The sequence below is a fragment of the Danio rerio genome, chromosome 11 (genome assembly GCF_052040795.2).
Source record: "Danio rerio strain M-AB ecotype USA chromosome 11, GRCz13ab, whole genome shotgun sequence".
Taxonomy (NCBI): domain Eukaryota; kingdom Metazoa; phylum Chordata; class Actinopteri; order Cypriniformes; family Danionidae; genus Danio; species Danio rerio.
Window position 1 is genome coordinate 1,868,109 of NC_141031.1, and position 22,245 is coordinate 1,890,353.

General features: G+C 39.5%; 1 protein-coding gene across 11 annotated transcripts in view; it reads left to right on the forward strand.

Annotated features, from left to right (window-relative positions):
• Positions 1-22,245, forward strand: part of lrp1aa (low density lipoprotein receptor-related protein 1Aa) — a 222,310-nt gene that overhangs the window by 189,031 nt on the left and 11,034 nt on the right. For all 11 annotated transcript variants that reach the window (XM_087272962.1, XM_087272960.1, XM_087272961.1 and 8 more), the window contains 15 exons: positions 240-372; positions 2,031-2,153; positions 2,817-2,939; positions 3,701-3,838; positions 5,012-5,143; positions 6,003-6,122; positions 6,743-7,014; positions 7,563-7,741; positions 8,269-8,375; positions 10,782-10,901; positions 12,259-12,435; positions 12,612-12,752; positions 14,128-14,298; positions 14,726-14,887; positions 17,137-17,320. In XM_087272962.1, the coding sequence (XP_087129088.1) occupies positions 240-372; positions 2,031-2,153; positions 2,817-2,939; positions 3,701-3,838; positions 5,012-5,143; positions 6,003-6,122; positions 6,743-7,014; positions 7,563-7,741; positions 8,269-8,375; positions 10,782-10,901; positions 12,259-12,435; positions 12,612-12,752; positions 14,128-14,298; positions 14,726-14,887; positions 17,137-17,320 (2,282 nt within the window). The remainder of the gene's footprint in view (positions 1-239; positions 373-2,030; positions 2,154-2,816; positions 2,940-3,700; positions 3,839-5,011; positions 5,144-6,002; positions 6,123-6,742; positions 7,015-7,562; positions 7,742-8,268; positions 8,376-10,781; positions 10,902-12,258; positions 12,436-12,611; positions 12,753-14,127; positions 14,299-14,725; positions 14,888-17,136; positions 17,321-22,245) is intronic.

The window sequence follows — 22,245 nt, forward strand, 5'->3', positions numbered from 1 at the left end:
ACGGCCAATTTAGTTAATCAATTCCCCTATAGCGCATGTGTTTGGACTGCGGGGGGAAACTTTGGCACCCGGAGGAAACCCAAGCCAACACAGGGAGAACATGCAAACTCCACACTGAAACGCCAACTGATCCAGCTGGGATTCGAACCAGCGACCTTCTTGCTGTGAGGCCACAGTGCTAACCACTAAGCTCTTAAATGTAATTGTGTGTCCGGTGTGTGTGTGTGTGTGTGTTTCAGCACGGCTGTGATGTGAAGTGTGACAATGACCAGTTCCTGTGTAATAACGGTCACTGTATCCCGTTCCGCTGGCGCTGTGATGCTGACGCCGACTGTATGGACGGCAGCGATGAAGAAAACTGCCACACTGGAGGTCAGACACACACACACACACACACACACACACACACACACACACACGCAAACACTGGACCCTTTTCACATTTGTGTGTTTCTCAGCAGCAGAGGTCATCATAGTTGGTAAACTTGGAGCGCAGTGAATGAGAGTGTCCACAGAGTGTATTTGCTCCTATCTTTTTTTACAATCCTATTTGTGTGTGTGTGTGTGTGTGTGTGTGTATGTATGTGTGTATGTGTATATATATATATATATATATATATATATATATATATATATATATATATATATATATATATATATATATATATATATATATATATATATATATATATATATATATACATATATATATATATATTTATTTATTTATACAACAGTTCTGGTTGGTTCTCAAATCTGATTGGCTGATAGCAGTGCAACATTCTTGAATATCAGAGCTCCTACAGCCTCTTTACCCTATGTGTATTACTCCACCCTAATACAACCAGCAAAAAGCAGACACTACAGATCTAAAGTTTAAAGATGCTCGCTCAGCTGTTTAACTGTCAGCTTATGATTTGAATCTGGAAGAAAGTAGTTCCTCATACAAAAGGGTCTTTGAGACTTTCCTTGTTTGATTTAGCTTTTATATACACAATTATGCAGTCAAACTGTTGTATAAATGCAATATCACTCTCGTAGCAGTGCGATATGGCTACTTATCGGCACTGGTGGGGGCACTAAGGCACTTGGCCTGCGGCCTCGTGCCAACGTACGCCTCCCACCAGTGCCGATATACAGCAATATCGCACTGCTACTTGTGTGATATTGCTCATATATATATATATATATATATATATATATATATATATATATATATATATATATATATATATATATATATATATATATATATATATATTTATACAACAGTTGGTCTGGTTCTCGAATCTGATTGGCTGATAGCCGTGATATTTTTAAGTAATATCAGCACCCATACAGCCTCTTTACCCTTTGTGTATTACTCCGCCCACATACAGCCAGCAACAAGCAGACAATACAGATCTAAAGTGTAAAAGATGCTTGCTCAACTGTTTAACTGTCAGCTTATGATTTGAATCCGGAAGAAAGTAGTTCCTCATACAAAAGGGTCTTTGAGACTTTCCATGTTTGATTTTGTTTTTATATACACAATTATGTCGTTAAACTGTTGTATAAACATAATATCTCACTCGTAGCAGTGCGATATAGATGTATTTCGGCACTGGTTGGGGCACTAAGGCTCGCACGCCTCCCACCAGTGCAGATATACAACCATATCGCCCTGCTACTCGTGTCATATTGCTCATTTATATATATATATATATATATATCTTGTTTTAAACTTAAAATTTCAAGAGTGATCAGACTCTCTGGAGGACTTTAGTATTCAAGAAGGCCTCTCTGAAGATCTGCTGCCAAGTGTTTTACACACACACACACACACACACACACACACACACACACACACACACACACACACACACACACACACACAAACACACAAACACACATAGACACACGCTCACTGTAATTGCTGTGTGGTTGGCTGTAGTGAATACAGATGGTAACTCTGCGTGTGTGTGTGTGTGTGTGTGTGTGTGTGTGTGTGTGTGTGTGTGTGTGTGTGTGTGTGTGTGTGTGTGTTGCAGTGGGTCAGTTCTGCCCTCTGGATGAGTTTCAGTGTAATAACACTCTCTGTAAGCCGCTGGGCTGGAAGTGTGATGGTGAAGACGATTGCGGAGACAATTCAGACGAAAACCCAGACGTCTGCAGTGAGTTCATTCATCTGTTCATTCAGACACTCTCACAACAGCAGATACTCATGTTCGAGGACAATTCAAGCAGAGATAGAGGTTTATATCCAGTATTACAGCTGAAGTCAGAATTATTCACCCTTCTCTAAATCCTTTCAATTATTTCCCAAATGATGTTGAACAGATTCAGGAATTTCTCACAGTATTTCCTACAATATTTTTTCTTCTGGAGAAAGTCTTATTTGTTTTATTTCGGCTAGAATAAAAGCAGTTCTTAATCGTTTTAAAGCATTTTAAGGTCAATATTATTATCCCCCTTAAGCTATATTAGTTTTGGATTGTCTCCAGAACAAACCACTGTTATACAATGACTTGCCTAATTACCCTAACTTTACCCTAATTACCCTAGTGAAGCCTTTAAATGTTACTTTAAGCTGAATACTAGTGTCTTGAAGAATATCTAGTCTAATATTATGTGCTGTCCTCATGACAAAGAGAAAATAAATCAATTATTAGAAATGAGTTATTAAACTATTATGTTTAGAAATTTGTTAAACAAAATCTGCTCTGTTAAACAGAAATTAAGAAATGAAATATGCAGGAGGGCTAATAATCCTGACTTCGGCTGTGCATCCCCTTGTACTAATGCTTGTTTTATATTGTTGTGTATGTTTGTTTCAGAGCAGTTCCAGTGTCCTCCATCCAGACAGTTCAGATGTCACAATGATCGTGTGTGTTTGCCGCTGTCCAAACACTGCGACGGCGTCAATAACTGCGGAGACAACAGCGATGAGCAGAACTGCCGTGAGTAACAACAGCATTATTGTGAAATCGTATGATTTTTATTGCATGTTTTATTTGTATACGCCGTTAAACCAAACGTGCAACACTATAAGCGTCATGAGCTTCACATATGTTTCACACCATAGAGATCACTGTGTAGTTACAGTTTTGCCAGTATGTTTCTTGTAGTTGCTACCGTGCAAGGGCAAAAAACACGTTCATTGTCTTATAATATGCATTTATTTTTACCTAGTTATCCCAGCGACTACGTGTGTGTGTGTGTGTATGTGTGTGTGTGTGTGTGTGTGTGTGTGTGTGTGTGTGTGTGTATATATATATATATATATATAGCAAGCTCATACACAACACACACAAACAGTGAAATAAATGAGGAGGCATGTGGACAACACAACATCTAAATCAAGTCATTTTAGCATGTCAAATTTGCATTTATTTATATAAAATATATTTTCCAAACAACAAAATTGTGGCTAGTGAAAATGGCAAGTGGCCAGTAATGTTGGAAATCTACTAGCCACAGTGGCTGGTGATCAAAAAAGTTAATGTAAAGCCTTGTGTGTGTGTGTGTGTGTGTGTATATATATATATATATATATATATGTGACATGAAACATGGGACGTGATGTGAAATTAATTAATAATTTTCTTTACAGACTGGTAAAGTTATACCTATCCAGTAATGTGATTGGTATTGAGCTGTTGATTGATTGTGTGTTGACGTGAAACTGTGTGTGTGTGTGTGTGTGTGTGTTTTGTGTCAGAAACTCCACCCCCTGCCGTCTGTGGAAAGAGTGAGTTCACCTGCAGCTCGGGGAAGTGTATCAGCCTAAACCTGCGCTGTAACTTCTTCAATGACTGCGAAGATTACGGCTCGGACGAGATCAACTGCAACAAGAAAGGTCTGCTCGTCTGTTATTTCATGCGTCATTTATCTAACGGCCATTATTACACTTTTACACCTCCTTCAGCTGGAAATGTAGCATGAATTAGATGTGCAGCAGGAGTTACTCTCTATTTCAGTAGCGCTGGGTCTCAATCGCTAATAATTACATGCGTTTTCCAGATTTCAATTCAAGTTGATTTGTACAGTGCTTTCACAATAATACTGTCAAAGCGGCTTTACAAAACATGCACATGATTAGTTAAATGTATGCGTTACTTGTAACCAGTGTTGAGTAAGTTACTTTAACAAAGTAATAGATTGTAAATTACTGACTACTACTACTACTGGAAAATTGTAATCTGATTACATTACTAATTACTTAATGTAAAAAGTAATCAGATTACTAATTACTTTACCTTGAAGTTACTTTTCAAACCTATAAAAATAATAAAAATAACCTGCAGCTCTTTCAGTAATTTAATATTAACTGAAAAACATTACAATGGGTTGATCCCCATGGTGTGAATTACAGGGAGGTTTGGGGCGGATTGACCACCCTAATTAAGGTTTGGTCCCCTCTAAAGCAGTGGTTCTCACAGTGGGGGTCGGGAACCCTCAGGGGTTTGTGGGATATTGAGGGGGGGGGGTCGCTTGGTGCTTTCCAAAAATTAAATTCTTTTTAATAAACTATTAAAATTTGCATGTTTTTTTTTCCGTAACCCACGGTTTCAGCGTCAACGCTTGTCTGAAGGCGTGTCTGAAGTTGGGTCTGAAGCGATCATCATAGAAGCGTCAGCCAATGAAATTTAGTCAGCAATAGGCCACGGTCTAGCTGGTGTACAGCGATCTGATTGGCTGACGCTTCCTTCGGCTCTTGAAAAGTTGAGCTAGTCCCAACTTTTGCAGAGAGCAATGCCTCTGAAGCGGCGCGGACGGATCCACAATGCAGTTCGGCAATGCCTGACGTCACCCTTTCAAAGTGAATGGGAAGCGTTGACGCTAGCCTTTATGTCTAGCAAGCACCCCTGCTGGGAACGTACAAGAATTGTTATGCTTTGTAAAAAGCATTAACAGGACCGCTGTAGTGCCCATTCTTACTCTGTGTGTGTGTGTGTGTGTGTGTGTGTGTGTGTGTGTGTGTGTGTGTGTGTGTGTGTGTGTGTGTGTGTGTGTGTGTGTGTGTGTACAGATTCGGGTCTGAATGAATGCAGATTGAATCGCAGTATGTGTGGAGATGAAGGTCACTGTGTGGTGAATGGAAGTGACTCGTTCTGCTCCTGCAGACCCGGATTCCAGAAAACACACCCGCAAACCTGCTCAGGTATGTTTTGATATGTTTTATATATTATATGATATCATTCATTCATTCATTCATTCATTCATTTTTTTGTCGGCTTAGTCCCTTTTTAGAATATTATATATATATATATATATATATATATATATATATATATATATATATATATATATATATATATATATATATATATATATATATATATATATATACATACAGTTGAAGTCAGAATTATTAGCCCCCCTGACTTATTAGCTCCCCTGTTTATTTTTTTCCAAAATTTCTGTTTAATGGAGGGAAGAGTTTTTCAGCACATTTCTAAGCATAATAGTTTTAATAATTCATTTCTAATAACTGATTTATTTTCTCTTTGTCATGATGACAGTAAATAATATTTTACTTGGTATTTTTCAAGACACTTCTATACAGTTTAAAGTCACATTTAAAGGCTTCACTAGGTTAATAAGGTGAACTAGGCAGGTTAGGGTAATCAGGCAAGTTATTGTATAATGATGGTTTGTTCTGTAGACTATCGAAAAAAAAATTAGCTTAAAGTGGCTAATAATATTGTCCCAAAATTGTTTTTTTTAAAAATTATTAACTGCTTTTATTCTAGCCAAAATAAAACAAATAAGACTTTCACCAGAAGAAAAAATATTATCAGACATGCTGTGAACATTTCCTTGCTCTGTTAAATATCATTTGGGAAATATTTAAAAAAGAAAAAAAAAAAGGGGGGGGCGAATAATTCTGACTTCAACTGTGTATATATATATATATATATATATATATATATATATATATATATATATATATATATGTGTATGTCTGAAGTCCCTGTTCTAGTCTGATGTGCTGTTTTTGTGTGTTTGTGTCTGCACAGATGTGAACGAGTGCAGGCAGTTCGGGATCTGCTCTCACATCTGCAACAACACTAAAGGAGGACACAAGTGCAGCTGCCACAAGAACTTCATCAGAGTCAACGACACCTGCAAAGCTGACAGTATGTGCAGCACTTTATTTCTGCACGCACAGAAAAACTGCTTATTACATCCTTATATCCTCAGACCTAACAGTCAGACTGGGTGACTGGGTGGCTCAGTGGTTAGCCCTGTGACCTCACAGCAAGAAGGTCGCTGGTTCGAGTCCCGGCTGACTAAATTGGTCACAGTGTATGAGTGAGTGTGTGAATGTTAGAGTGTATGGGTGTTTCCCAGTACTGGGTTGCAGTTGGAAGGGTATCCGCTGTGTAAAACATATGCTGGAGTAGTTGGCAGTTCATTCCGCTGTGGCGACCCCTGATGAATAAAGTGACTAAGCTGTTTTATTTCTTAATTTTCCATCAGTCTAAGTACATGATGACACTACAGAAGAGTCAAGCTTTAATCAGGAAAATTATCCAAACTCTTTGGTTATTTTTGAGCAATATGCTAATGGTCTAATCCAATTCAATGATCTATGCTAAGCTAAGCTAAAAGTGCTTCCGCCAGACCCCGAGATCAGCTGAATTGATTTAAAATATGGTAAAACACAACAGTTTAACTCGAGGAGAGCTGTAAAATAAACCTATGTAAGTCATTTGTCGTGGTGTCAGACTGAATGTGGTGTATTCGTGTCCTCCAGGCAGTGATAAGCAGGCTCTGTACGTGGCGGATGATAATGAAATCCGCAGTTTGTATCCTGGAATGCAGAACTGGATTTATGAACAGGCTTTTCAAGGAGACGCCAACGTCCGCATCGACGCCATGGACCTGCATATCAAATCCAAGCGCATCTTCTGGACCAACTGGCACACCGGCCGGATCTCTTCATTCGAGCAGCCGTCAGCCGGACCCACGTCACCAAACTCAAACCGCAACCGCAGACAGACCGATCCAAGAGTCACCGATCTGGAGGTCAGAGAAACATTTTTCAAAAGATTTTTACAACACATTTCTACACTTAATAGTTTTAATAACTCATTTTTAATAACTGATTTCTTTGCCATGATGACAGCACATAATATTAGACTAGATATTCTTCAAGACACTAGTATTCAGCTTAAAGTGACATTTAAAGGCTCCACTATGGTAATTAGGGTAAAGTTAGGGTAATTAGGCAAGTCATTGTATAACTGTGGTTTGTTCTGTAGACAATCCAAAACTAATATTGCTTAATATATTAATAATATTAATTATTATTGGGGGCTAATAATATTGACCTTAAAATGGCTTTAAAAATTTTAAGAACTGCTTTCATTCTAGCCGAAATAAAACAAATAAGACTTTCTCCAGGAGAAAAAATATTATAGGAAATACTGTGAAAAATTCCTGAATCTGTTCAACATCATTTGGGAAATATTTAAAAATATAATTCACAAGAGGGCGAATAATTGTGACTTCAGCAGTATTTGTTGGTGTGTTTAGTGAGTGTGTGTATGAAATGCGGTGTTTCTCTTGGGCAGATCCCGGGTCTGAAGATGCCGCGTGGCATTGCTGTGGATTGGGTGGCCAATAACATCTACTGGACGGACTCTGGTCGAGATGTGATCGAGGTGGCGCAGATGAACGGACGAAACCGAAAAACACTGATCTCAGGAATGATCGACGAGCCCTACGCCATCGTGGTGGATCCGCAGAGAGGGTGAGATGACCATGAACACAACAACACTCCCAAAATAATCTCACAACAGGGGTATATAAAATAATGGAGTCTTCTCATTTCCGGGAATCTCAGTTGTGAAGTCGTCATAGTTGGGAAACTCAGAGCACAGTGAATGGGAAAGAACACTAAATAGTTGTTTTACAATTCCTATTTGCTGAAATAATGACAGAAAAACTCTAGGATGGTGTTATCAAGACCTTCAGAAAGAGGAAAACCGAATTGTGAGACTGATACGGCAGCCAGAAGAGAGAATAACTTCAGATTTGCTGTCCTGCCTTCATGCACACTGCATTACACACACCTCACATAAGCGCTCCTTTGTTTTGCGTGATTTGATGGGTGTTTTGAATTAGTTGGGTGGTTGTTGGGGCCCCTAACAGGCGTCAAAAGTGCGTAGACCCTTAGAGTCATCCTAACTGTATGACCTCTCTTATTTTGTTAAAACATTTCACAATCAAGCACAACTGTATATCAATATTTGTATTGACCCTTTGTGTTTGCTGTAGCACCATGTACTGGGCCGACTGGGGAAACCATCCGAAGATCGAGACGGCGGCGATGGACGGGACCCTGAGAGAGACGCTGGTCCACGATAACATCCAGTGGCCCACAGGTCAGTCATCATGGCGGTCAAACACACACTGCTGTGGGAGTGTGTGTATGTGTTCTTGTTTATGTGGTTTACGGGGATGAAATTGTATAATAACATGAGTATGCTATTGTTATGCTCTTAACTCTTCCCTGCCAGCGTTTTTTTTTTTTTTTTAAGTTGCCAACCACTGCCAGCATTTTTGATGATTTTTACCTAAATTGGACGGCCCTCGCAAAGATTTCTGCTAGTAATAATGTATAATGAGCATTTCTTTACTGTATAAAAATATTACACCTATGGAGAGTCCTTGTAAACCATATAGGTGTGTGCGTGTGTGTGTGTGTGTGTGTGTGTGTGTGTGTGTGTGTAGCTTATATTCATCACATTATGTGGACCAAGTGTCCCCACAAGTATACCAATACCAGTAAATGTTGGCCTTGTGGGGACATTTTTTGGTCCCCGTAAGCAGAAGGGCTCATAAATCAGACAGAATGAAGTATTTTGAAAATATAAAACTGTTCAGTGTTTCCTGCAAGGGTTGGTTTAGAGGTAGGGTTGATGGAAGAAGACGGTATATACAGTCTGTACAGTATAAAAATCATTACGTCAGTGGGAAGTCTCTATAAAGATAGCTGTACAAGTGTGTGTGGCCCTGTTTTCATCACGTTTTGGGTACCTAATGTCCCCACACGTATAGCAAAACCAGTAAATGTTGACCTTGTGGGGACATTTTTTTGCAACCACTGGCAGCATTTTTGATGATTTTTACGTAAATTTGACGGTGCTCGGAAAGATTTCTGCTAGTAATATATGAGTTCATTTTCAATCTTACATTCACTTTCTCTGATGATCTTATATTTAATTCCCAGGACACAGAGAAGTCCTGTACCACACTCGAGACATGCATTAGGGCTTCCACTACAGTAATATACCTAAAACATGAAATGGTGTAAAACCCATCAATGGCAGGCAAGCGTTTTCTCTTAATTGAGGAGTTAAGGTGGTTTACGAGGACATGCCTTGTGTCGTCGTAATTCAAAATGCTTAAAAAGTCAAACTTTACAAGGTCATTTCACATTCAGAACTCGCCACAGGTTTCATATGGTTGGGTTTAGAGGTTTGAGAGTGCGAGGACCGTATAATGAGCATTTCTTTACCGTATAAAAAATATTACACCTATGGAGAGTCCTTGTAAACCATATAGGTGTGTGCGTGCGTGTGTGTGTAGCTTATATTCATCACATTATGTGGACCAAATGTCCCCACAAGAATACCAATACCAGTAAATGTTGGCCTTGAGGGGACATTTTTGGTCCCTGTAAGCAGAAGGGCTCATAAATCAGACAGAATGAAGTATTTTGAAAATATAAAACTGGTTTGGTTTAGAGGTAGGGTTGATGGAAGGAGACGGTATATACAGTCTGTACAGTATAAAAATCATTACGTCAGTGGGAAATCTCTATAAAGATAGCTGTACAAGTGTGTGTGTGGTCCTGTTTTCATCACGTTTTGGGTACCAAATGTCCCCACACGTATAGCAAAACCAGTGAATGTTGACCTTGTGGGGACATTTTTTAGTCCCTGTAAGGCAAAGGGCTCATAAATCAGACAGAATGAAGTATTTTGAAAATATAAAAATGCTCAGCGTTTTCTGCAAGGGTTGGTTTAGAGGTAGGGTTGATGGAAGAAGACGGGATGTACAGTCTGTACAGTATAAAAGTCATTACGTCAGTGGGAAGTCCCCATAAAGATAGCTGTACAAGTGTGTGTGTGTGTGTGTGTGTGTGTGTGTGTGTGTGTGTGTGTGTGTGTGTGTGTGTGGTCCTGGTATTGATCCCATTTTGGGTACCAAATGCCCCCACATGTATAGTAATGTCAGTAAATGTTGACCTTGTGGGGACATTTTGGGTCCCCATAAGGAAAATGGCTCATAAATCAGACAGTATGAAGTATTTAAAAAATGTAAAAGTGCAGATTGTGTACTGTGAGGGTTGGGTTTAGGGGTAGAGTTGGTGGAAGAGGACAGAATATACAGTCTGTAGAGTAGAAACAACATTATGTCAGTGGGAAGTCTCCATAAAGAGAGCTGTACAAGTGTGTATGTGTGTATGTGTGTGTATGTGTGTGTGTGTGTGTGGTCCTGGTATTCATTACATTTTGGGTACCAAACATCCCCACACGTATAGCAATGCCAGTAAATGTTGACCTTGTGGGGACATTTTGGGTCCCTGTAAGGTAAATGGCTGATAAATAACACATAATGAATATATTTTGAAAATGTAAAACTGCAGATTGTGTCCTGTGAGGGTTGGGTTTAGGTGCAGAGTTAGTGGAAGAGGACAGAATACACAGTCTGTACACTAGAAACAACATTATGTCTATGTGAAGACCCCATAAAACAGGAAAACCCAACTTGTGTTTGTGCAGGTCTGGCGGTGGATTATTTCAACGAGCGTCTGTATTGGGCTGATGCGAAACTCTCAGTGATCGGGAGCGTCAGACTGAATGGCACAGATCCGGTCATCGCCGTGTCCAGCATTAAAAACAGTTGAGTCCACCTCGTCTCTGTCACAGATCTGTCATGGCTGCACGGTACTTGAAAAATCAACCCAAATCAGCATTGGGTCAAATATTATCAAACCCAACACTGGGTTATTTTAAAATTTAAATTGTTATTCAAATTAAGATGTGACACTTTATTCCAACGCTTGAGTTACAACAGTGCAGCTTTGTTTTTAGTGTGTGTGTGTGGGTTGAAAGGTTTTTCAATTATAGCTTACTGCACCTTAAATTGTATGTACTGCATATATTAAGCTGTTTTCATTTTATTTCACATCATTTTGTTTAATCTTGCTGTGTTTTTTGTTGTTGTTTATTTTAATTGTGTTTTTGGGATATGTATATGTATTGTTTTATTGCTTGTTATCAAGCTAAAGGGATAGTTCACCTAAAAATAAAAACACACTCACAAATTTCTGTACTTCTTCTGTTGAACACAAAGGAAGATATTTTGAAGAATGTTGGCCATTGAGTACCATACTTACTTACCCCAAGGGCCATTTATATCGAAGTTGATATTTAGCCGCACCATATTGGTGTTTCGTAACATCTAGTTTTATGAGGTGAGTTGTTATCCCAACACTCAAACTCCAATCTGGGGACCAGGACATACACGCATACACTACAGACAATTTAGCTCACCTAATTCACCTACCGCGCATGTCTTTGGACAGTGGGGGAAACCGTAGCACCCGGAGGAACCCACACCAACTCAAGGAGAACATGCAAACTCCATACAGAAACGCCAACTGTGTCCAAAGGTGTAGTCGAGGTCATAGGCAATAAGATCAGTACAGGTAGCAACAACATAGACAAGGCTAGAAACACGGAAAGACTAGGAATTGCTTCGTGGTGTTACAATAACAAGACTCAGCACAGTGTGTGGGAATGTGAGCAGTATATATAATCTGTGTAATCAGTCTTTGATGAGCTTCCAGCTTTGTGTGTGTGTAATCATCGGTGATCCGGAACAGGTGTGTGTGTGAGGTGCATGACAGGAGTTGTAGTTCATATCTGTGGCAGACTGTAGTTCTAGGGATAATAAATGTTCTCCAGTGATCTATAAGGGCTAAATCGCTGGGAATCGTGACAGCAATGAGTTATGTGCTGCTTAATGAAGAAAACGGCGAGGCTGAGCAAAGGATGATGTTTTTTTTTGGTGTGAACTATCCCATTAAATGAAGTTCATTAATGTTGTCTTTAAATTAATAAAACCGCGAAACAATCAGTAAAACAATTCACATTTTATTTTGATGATCTCTATTGTATTTGAAGTGATTAGCTGATACTTTATTCATGAACGTTCATTTTGTAATTAAACACTGATTTCTCTCGTCAAACTCAGATCTGCAGCAACCTTTCAGCATCGACATCTTTGAGGATTTCATATATGGAGTGACGTATCACAACAACTTTGTTTTCCGCGTCAACAAGTTTGGCAAGAGTTCCGTGGAGCATCTGACTACAGGAATGAACCACGCCACAGATCTGGTGCTCTACCACCCTTACAAACAGCCCGAGAGTACGTATATAAATATATACACAGTTGAAGTCAGTGTGTATATTTTTCCCCAATTTCTGTTTAACGGAAAGAAGTTTATTTTTACACGTTTCTAAACATAATAGAAAAGGGAAACACATGGGTTTACTGAGTGCGTTGTTTATTCATGATGTAAACTCTGCTGTTCTGCATTGCAGTGGCGAACCCATGTGACAGGAAGAAGTGCGAGTGGTTGTGTTTGCTGAGCCCCAGTGGTCCGGTCTGCACGTGTCCAAACGGCCGAATTCTGGACAACGGCACCTGTGTGGAGATTCCTGCCCCAACACTGAGCCCAGTCTGTGAGTCTACAGCCTGAAAAACACTAGATAAGTAGATGAGTTTAGCTGTCGACTAGAGAGTAGATGAGTTTAGATGTTGACTAGTGAGTAGATGAGTTTAGCTGTTGACTAGTGAGTAGATGAGTTTAGTTGTTGACTAGTGAGTGGATGAGTTTAGTTGTTGACTAGTGAGTAGATGAGTTTAGTTGTTGACTAGTGAGTAGATGAGTTTAGCTGTTGACTAGTGAGTAGATGAGTTCAGTTGTTGACTAGTGAGTAGATGAGTTTAGTTGTTGACTAGTGAGTAGATGAGTTTAGCTGTTGACTAGTGAGTAGATGAGTTTAGATGTTGACTAGTGAGTAGATGAGTTTAGTTGTTGACTAGTGAGTAGATGAGTTTAGTTGTTGACTAGTGAGTAGATGAGTTTAGATGTTGACTAGTGAGTAGATGAGTTTAGATGTTGACTAGTGAGTAGATGAGTTCAGCTGTTGACTAGTGAGTAGATGAGTTTAGCTGTTGACTAGTGAGTAGATGAGTTCAGCTGTTGACTAGTGAGTAGATGAGTTTAGTTGTTGACTAGTGAGTAGATGAGTTTAGCTGTTGACTAGTGAGTAGATGAGTTTAGTTGTTGACTAGTGAATAGATGAGTTTAGCTGTTGACTAGTGAGTAGATGAGTTTAGTTGTTGACTAGTGAATAGATGAGTTTAGTTGTTGACTAGTGAGTAGATGAGTTTAGTTGTTGACTAGTGAGTAGATGAGTTTAACTGTCGACTAGTGAGTAGATAAGTTTAGTTGTTGACTAGTGAGTAGATGAGTTTAGTTGTTGACTAGTGAGTAGATGAGTTTAGTTGTTGACTAGTGAGTAGATGAGTTTTGTTGTTGACTAGTGAGTAGATGAGTTTAGTTGTTGACTAGTGAGTAGATGAGTTTAGTTGTTGACTAGTGAGTAGATGAGTTCAGTTGTTGACTAGTGAGTAGATGAGTTTAACTGTCGACTAGTGAGTAGATAAGTTTAGTTGTTGACTAGTGAGTAGATGAGTTTAGTTGTTGACTAGTGAGTAGATGAGTTTAGTTGTTGACTAGTGAGTAGATGAGTTTAGTTGTTGACTAGTGAGTGGATGAGTTTAGCTGTTGACTAGTGAGTAGATGAGTTCAGCTGTTGACTAGTGAGTAGATGAGTTTAGTTGTTGACTAGTGAGTAGATGAGTTTAGCTGTTGACTAGTGAGTAGATGAGTTTAGCTGTCGACTAGTGAGTAGATGAGTTTAGTTGTTGACTAGTGAGTAGATGAGTTTAGTTGTTGACTGGTTGACTTTGTCACATAATGGAAATTAAATGGTGTGTTCGTTTATGTTTATGAGAGAGTTAATGCTTTGTATGTGTTTGGTTGTTCAGCTCCGAGCGGCACCTGTAATCTGCTGTGTCTCAACGGTGGAACTTGTGTCCTGAACGCCAGAAAGCTGCCCAAGTGTCGCTGTCAGCCCAACTATGGAGGAGAGAGATGTGAACTGAACCAGTGCAGAGGATACTGTCAGAACGGAGGAACCTGCACCGCTTCACCCACAGGTACAACACACACACACACACACACATTTATGCTGCTCGATATATACTATAGGCAGCATGGTGGCTCAGTGGTTAGCACTGTGGCCTCACAGTAAATAGGTCGCTGGTTCGAGTCCCGGCTTGGTCAATTTGTGTTTCTGTGTAGAGTTTGCATGTTCTCCCTCTGTTGGCGTGGGCACACAGTCCAAACACATGTAAATTGGATGAACTAAATTGGCCTTAGAGTTTGAAAGTGTGTGTGTATGAGTGTGTATGGGTGTTTCCCAGTACTGGGTTGCAGCCAGAAGGGCATCCACTTTGTAAAACATTTTCTGGAATAGTTGGTAGTTCATTTCACTGTGGCGACCAGTGAAATAGAGACTAAGCTGAAGGAAAATGAATGAATCTTTGCCCAGCACTACAAGTAACTTGTCTGATCTGTTTGTAGGAGCTCCGACGTGCCGCTGTCTGGCAGGCTTCACAGGACCCAACTGCAACCAGCGCACATGTGAAAACTACTGTAAAAGTGGAGGAAACTGCACAGTTAGTCGTGGAAATCAACCCACATGCAGCTGCCCTGCCGACTTTCTGGGAGACCAGTGCCAATACCGTAAGTGCTGCAGCTCCACCTGCTGGACAGGAGTGTGTGTTTATAGCCACACATAGGTTATAGCATGCGATATGTACATTTTTTGTTCGTTCTAAAGCATTAAAATAGCATAATATGTTTTGAGATAGTTGAGAAACATGCTAAGTGAACATATTTGTTTTTTTTTTTAAATAGCTGAAGTCAGATATTCTCATTTAAAGTAAAGATGAAATCAAAACTAAGCATAGGGATTTTGTTAGCTCACATTGCCAGTTGTGTGCTGAACAATTCATCTGCGCATGTCATTAAGACATTAAAAAACAGTTTGCTCATGTAGTCTTTAATTGAAATCTGAAAATCCACTTCCTGTTTACTTTTTAGAGAGATTAGTTCTTTTTAGAGAGATTAGTTCTCTCTGAGGTAGTGGGCGTGACTAACATACTTAACCACGCCCCTCCAGCTGTCAGTCAACAGACAGAAATGGTGAGCAGGAGGAGTCTGTTAGGCTGTAATAACACTCCCCAAACCCTTTTACCCAAATTTCTAAATGGAACACCTACTTTACCACATCCAACCAGCTCGCAGTAGAGAAAAACAAGCCACGCCCACTGTTTTCTCATTTAATAATGACTTTAAGAATGTGCGTTCTGTATCAGAATGTCTTGCTGCATGCCAATTCACATACTTACACTACATTCTAAAGGTATGTACTTCTTTGTGACAAAGTACATACTTTTGAGTGTGTACCAAAAGAGTATGCAAGATTTGGGACAAACTACTTGACTACTTTCAGCCTGTTATGTTGCTTAGTTACGAGCCCTGTCAATCATCTCAACACATGAACGACATTTCTGTTCATATTTAATCACCTGCCATATTGGAGATTATTGATGTGCCATTCACAAGTCTTTCATGCGGAGAAATCTCCTCAGGTCTTTAGATAATTCTGCATTCAGAATTTAATATCCACACACGTCTTATTGGAGTTCACATTGTTGTTGCAGATAAAATAGAAAATGGAAAAACTGGCTAGATATTAATTAATGGTCATTCAAACAATAGCCATTCCCACTTGACGGTTGGACTCGCGCATCTGCCATGTTTGTAGTTTGTTTACACTTTTCCCCCCGAGCTTGTAGTTGTAATCAAATTCACTTTTAACATGGGTAGTTCGACACTTCGATTTCTAATGGAAATAGTCGACCATCCGGGAAGTTTTAGCACACTCTTTCCAACATACTACAGTTTGGGACACACTTACTCGGGTTGCCTTGGTGGAAAACACAGGGTATTTCATTTCAGCCTTGAAGGCTCTATCTATCTATCTATCTATCTATCTATCTATCTATCTATCTATCTATCTATCTATCTATCTATCTGTCTGTCTGTCTGTCTGTCTGTCTGTCTGTCTGTCTGTCTGTCTGTCTGTCTGTCTGTCTGTCTGTCTGTCTGTCTGTCTGTCTGTCTGTCTGTCTGTCTGTCTGTCTGTCTGTCTGTCTGTCTGTCTGTCTGTCTGTCTGTCTGTCTGTCTGTCCGTCCGTCCGTCCGTCCGTCCGTCCGTCCGTCCGTCCGTTTCTGGGGCCAGGTTGTGGGGGCAGCAGTCTCAGGAGAGAACCCTAAACTTCCCTCTACCCCAGACACTTCCACCAGCTCCTTTGGGGTGATCCCAAGGGGTTCCCTAGCCAGCCGAGAGACATAGTCCCTCCAGCATGTCCTGGGTCTTCCCTGAGGTCTCCTCCTGTTGAGAATGCCTGGAACACCTCCCTAGGTAGGCGTCCAGGAGGTATGCGAAACAGATGCCTGAGCCACCTCAGCTGACTACTCTCGATGTGGAGGAGCAGCGGCTCTACTCCGAGCTCCTCTCCATATCTATAAGGGTGCGCTCTGCCACCCTGTGAAGGAAACTCATTTCGGCCGCTTGTATCCGAGATCTTGTCCTTTGGGCCATGACCCAAAGCAGTTAGTGTCCCAAATGACGCACACTACACTATGCACTTATGCATTTACACACTCAACAGCATAGTAAATGGATGTAGAAAAACCAGAGAACCTGGAGGAAACCCACGCAAACGCAGGGAGAACATGCAAACTCCACACAGAAACGCCAACTGACCTAGCCAGGACTCAAACCAGTGACTTTCTTGCGGTGAGATGAACCACTGAGCCACAGTGTCGCCCTACTTACACTATTTATAGTACAAACTGGCGTACAATAGTGCATAAGAATGCAAATTGGAATGCACCTAATGCCCTTCTGTTCCTCTTCTCAGGCACGTGTGATGGCTTCTGTGATCATGGTGGGACGTGTTTGCAGTCCAGCGATGGGTCGAGACAGTGTCGCTGTCCTCCACGCTTCATTGGCAACAACTGTGAGGTGGACAAATGTCACTACTGCCGTGATGGCAAGTGTATTCCTATCAATATCTACCAGCCTAAAGGAGACGTCACATGCAGGTAACACACACACACACACACACACACACACTTGTTGACTAGTGAGTAGATGAGTTTAGTTGTTGACTAGTGAGTGGATGAGTTTAGTTGTTGACTAGTGAGTAGATGAGTTTAGCTGTTGACTAGTGAGTAGATGAGTTTAGCTGTTGACTAGTGAGTAGATGAGTTTAGCTGTTGACTAGTGAGTAGATGAGTTTAGCTGTTGACTAGTGAGTAGATGAGTTTAGCTGTTGACTAGTGAGTAGATGAGTTTAGCTGTTGACTGGTGAGTGGATGAGTTTAGGTGTTGACTAGTGAGTAGATGAGTTTAGCTGTTGACTAGTGAGTAGATGAGTTTAGCTGTTGACTGGTGAGTGGATGAGTTTAGGTGTTGACTAGTGAGTAGATGAGTTTAGTTGTTGACTAGTGAGTAGATGAGTTCAGCTGTTGACTAGTGAGTAGATGAGTTTAGTTGTTGACTCGTGAGTAGATGAGTTTAGTTGTTGACTAGTGAGTAGATGAGTTTAGTTGTTGACTAGTGAGTAGATGAGTTTAGTTGTTGACTAGTGAGTAGATGAGTTTAGTTGTTGACTAGTGAGTAGATGAGTTTAGTTGTTGACTAGTGAGTAGATGAGTTTAGCTGTTGACTAGTGAGTAGATGAGTTTAGTTGTTAACTAGTGAGTAGATGAGTTTAGTTGTTGACTAGTGAGTAGATGAGTTTAGTTGTTGACTAGTGAGTAGATGAGTTTAGTTGTTGACTAGTGAGTAAATGAGTTTAGTTGTTGACTAGTGAGTAGATGAGTTTAGCTGTTGACTAGTGAGTAGATGAGTTTAGTTGTAGACTAGTGAGTAGATGAGTTTAGCTGTTGACTAGTGAGTAGATGAGTTTAGCTGTTGACTAGTGAGTAAATGAGTTTAGTTGTTGACTAGTGAGTAGATAAGTTTAATTGTTGACTAGTGAGTAAATGAGTTTAGTTGTTGACTAGTGAGTAGATGAGTTTAGCTGTTGACTAGTGAGTAGATGAGTTTAGTTGTTGACTAGTGAGTAGATGAGTTTAGTTGTTGACTAGTGACTAGATGAGTTTATTTGTTGACTAGTGAGTAGATGAGTTTAGTTGTTGACTAGTGAGTAGATGAGTTTAGCTGTTGACTAGTGACTAGATGAGTTTAGTTGTTGACTAGTGACTAGATGAGTTTAGTTGTTGACTAGTGAGTAGATGAGTTTAGCTGTTGACTAGTGAGTAGATGAGTTTAGTTGTTGACTAGTGAGTAGATGAGTTTAGTTGTTGACTAGTGACTAGATGAGTTTATTTGTTGACTAGTGAGTAGATGAGTTTAGTTGTTGACTAGTGAGTAGATGAGTTTAGTTGTTGACTAGTGAGTAGATGAGTTTAGCTGTTGACTAGTGACTAGATGAGTTTAGTTGTTGACTAGTGACTAGATGAGTTTAGTTGTTGACTAGTGAGTAGATGAGTTTAGTTGTTGACTAGTGACTAGATGAGTTTAGTTGTTGACTAGTGAGTAGATGAGTTTAGCTGTTGACTAGTGAGTAGATGAGTTTAGTTGTTGACTAGTGAGTAGATGAGTTTAGTTGTTGACTAGTGAGTAGATGAGTTTAGCTGTTGACTAGTGAGTAGATGAGTTTAGTTGTTGACTAGTGAGTAGATGAGTTTAGTTGTTGACTAGTGAGTAGATGAGTTTAGTTGTTGACTAGTGAGTAAATGAGTTTAGTTGTTGACTAGTGAGTAGATGAGTTTAGCTGTTGACTAGTGAGTAGATGAGTTTAGTTGTAGACTAGTGAGTAGATGAGTTTAGCTGTTGACTAGTGAGTAGATGAGTTTAGCTGTTGACTAGTGAGTAAATGAGTTTAGCTGTTGACTAGTGAGTAAATGAGTTTAGTTGTTGACTAGTGAGTAGATAAGTTTAATTGTTGACTAGTGAGTAAATGAGTTTAGTTGTTGACTAGTGAGTAGATGAGTTTAGCTGTTGACTAGTGAGTAGATGAGTTTAGTTGTTGACTAGTGACTAGATGAGTTTATTTGTTGACTAGTGAGTAGATGAGTTTAGTTGTTGACTAGTGAGTAGATGAGTTTAGTTGTTGACTAGTGAGTAGATGAGTTTAGCTGTTGACTAGTGACTAGATGAGTTTAGTTGTTGACTAGTGAGTAGATGAGTTTAGTTGTTGACTAGTGACTAGATGAGTTTAGTTGTTGACTAGTGAGTAGATGAGTTTAGCTGTTGACTAGTGAGTAGATGAGTTTAGTTGTTGACTAGTGAGTAGATGAGTTTAGTTGTTGACTAGTGAGTAGATGAGTTTAGCTGTTGACTAGTGAGTAGATGAGTTTAGCTGTTGACTAGTGAGTAGATGAGTTTAGTTGTTGACTAGTGAGTAGATGAGTTTAGCTGTTGACTAGTGAGTAGATGAGTTTAGCTGTTGACTAGTGAGTAGATGAGTTTAGTTGTTGACTAGTGAGTAGATGAGTTTAGTTGTTGACTAGTGAGTAGATGAGTTTAGCTGTTGACTAGTGAGTAGATGAGTTTAGTTGTTGACTAGTGAGTAGATGAGTTTAGTTGTTGACTAGTGAGTAGATGAGTTTAGTTGTTGACTAGTGAGTAAATGAGTTTAGTTGTTGACTAGTGAGTAGATGAGTTTAGCTGTTGACTAGTGAGTAGATGAGTTTAGTTGTAGACTAGTGAGTAGATGACTTTAGCTGTTGACTAGTGAGTAGATGAGTTTAGCTGTTGACTAGTGAGTAAATGAGTTTAGTTGTTGACTAGTGAGTAGATGAGTTTAGCTGTTGACTAGTGAGTAGATGAGTTTAGTTGTTGACTAGTGAGTAGATGAGTTTAGTTGTTGACTAGTGACTAGATGAGTTTATTTGTTGACTAGTGAGTAGATGAGTTTAGTTGTTGACTAGTGAGTAGATGAGTTTAGCTGTTGACTAGTGAGTAGATGAGTTTAGTTGTTGACTAGTGAGTAGATGAGTTTAGTTGTTGACTAGTGAGTAGATGAGTTTAGCTGTTGACTAGTGAGTAGATGAGTTTAGCTGTTGACTAGTGAGTAGATGAGTTTAGCTGTTGACTAGTGAGTAGATGAGTTTAGTTGTTGACTAGTGAGTAGATGAGTTTAGTTGTTGACTAGTGAGTAGATGAGTTTAGCTGTTGACTAGTGAGTAGATGAGTTTAGTTGTTGACTAGTGAGTAGATGAGTTTAGCTGTTGACTAGTGACTAGATGAGTTTAGTTGTTGACTAGTGAGTAGATGAGTTTAGTTGTTGACTAGTGACTAGATGAGTTTAGTTGTTGACTAGTGAGTAGATGAGTTTAGCTGTTGACTAGTGAGTAGATGAGTTTAGTTGTTGACTAGTGAGTAGATGAGTTTAGTTGTTGACTAGTGAGTAGATGAGTTTAGCTGTTGACTAGTGAGTAGATGAGTTTAGCTGTTGACTAGTGAGTAGATGAGTTTAGTTGTTGACTAGTGAGTAGATGAGTTTAGCTGTTGACTAGTGAGTAGATGAGTTTAGCTGTTGACTAGTGAGTAGATGAGTTTAGTTGTTGACTAGTGAGTAGATGAGTTTAGTTGTTGACTAGTGAGTAGATGAGTTTAGCTGTTGACTAGTGAGTAGATGAGTTTAGTTGTTGACTAGTGAGTAGATGAGTTTAGTTGTTGACTAGTGAGTAGATGAGTTTAGCTGTTGACTAGTGAGTAGATGAGTTTAGTTGTTGACTAGTGAGTAGATGAGTTTAGTTGTTGACTAGTGAGTAGATGAGTTTAGCTGTTGACTAGTGAGTAAATGAGTTTAGTTGTTGACTAGTGAGTAGATGAGTTTAGCTGTTGACTAGTGAGTAGATGAGTTTAGTTGTAGACTAGTGAGTAGATGAGTTTAGCTGTTGACTAGTGAGTAGATGAGTTTAGCTGTTGACTAGTGAGTAAATGAGTTTAGTTGTTGACTAGTGAGTAGATAAGTTTAATTGTTGACTAGTGAGTAAATGAGTTTAGTTGTTGACTAGTGAGTAGATGAGTTCAGCTGTTGACTAGTGAGTAGATGAGTTTAGTTGTTGACTAGTGAGTAGATGAGTTTAGTTGTTGACTAGTGACTAGATGAGTTTATTTGTTGACTAGTGAGTAGATGAGTTTAGTTGTTGACTAGTGAGTAGATGAGTTTAGCTGTTGACTAGTGAGTAGATGAGTTTAGTTGTTGACTAGTGAGTAGATGAGTTTAGTTGTTGACTAGTGAGTAGATGAGTTTAGCTGTTGACTAGTGAGTAGATGAGTTTAGCTGTTGACTAGTGAGTAGATGAGTTTAGCTGTTGACTAGTGAGTAGATGAGTTTAGTTGTTGACTAGTGAGTAGATGAGTTTAGTTGTTGACTAGTGAGTAGATGAGTTTAGCTGTTGACTAGTGAGTAGATGAGTTTAGTTGTTGACTAGTGAGTAGATGAGTTTAGTTGTTGACTAGTGAGTAGATGAGTTTAGCTGTTGACTAGTGAGTAGATGAGTTTAGTTGTTGACTAGTGAGTAGATGAGTTTAGTTGTTGACTAGTGAGTAGATGAGTTTAGTTGTTGACTAGTGAGTAAATGAGTTTAGTTGTTGACTAGTGAGTAGATGAGTTTAGCTGTTGACTAGTGAGTAGATGAGTTTAGTTGTAGACTAGTGAGTAGATGAGTTTAGCTGTTGACTAGTGAGTAGATGAGTTTAGCTGTTGACTAGTGAGTAAATGAGTTTAGTTGTTGACTAGTGAGTAGATAAGTTTAATTGTTGACTAGTGAGTAAATGAGTTTAGTTGTTGACTAGTGAGTAGATGAGTTTAGCTGTTGACTAGTGAGTAGATGAGTTTAGTTGTTGACTAGTGAGTAGATGAGTTTAGTTGTTGACTAGTGACTAGATGAGTTTATTTGTTGACTAGTGAGTAGATGAGTTTAGTTGTTGACTAGTGAGTAGATGA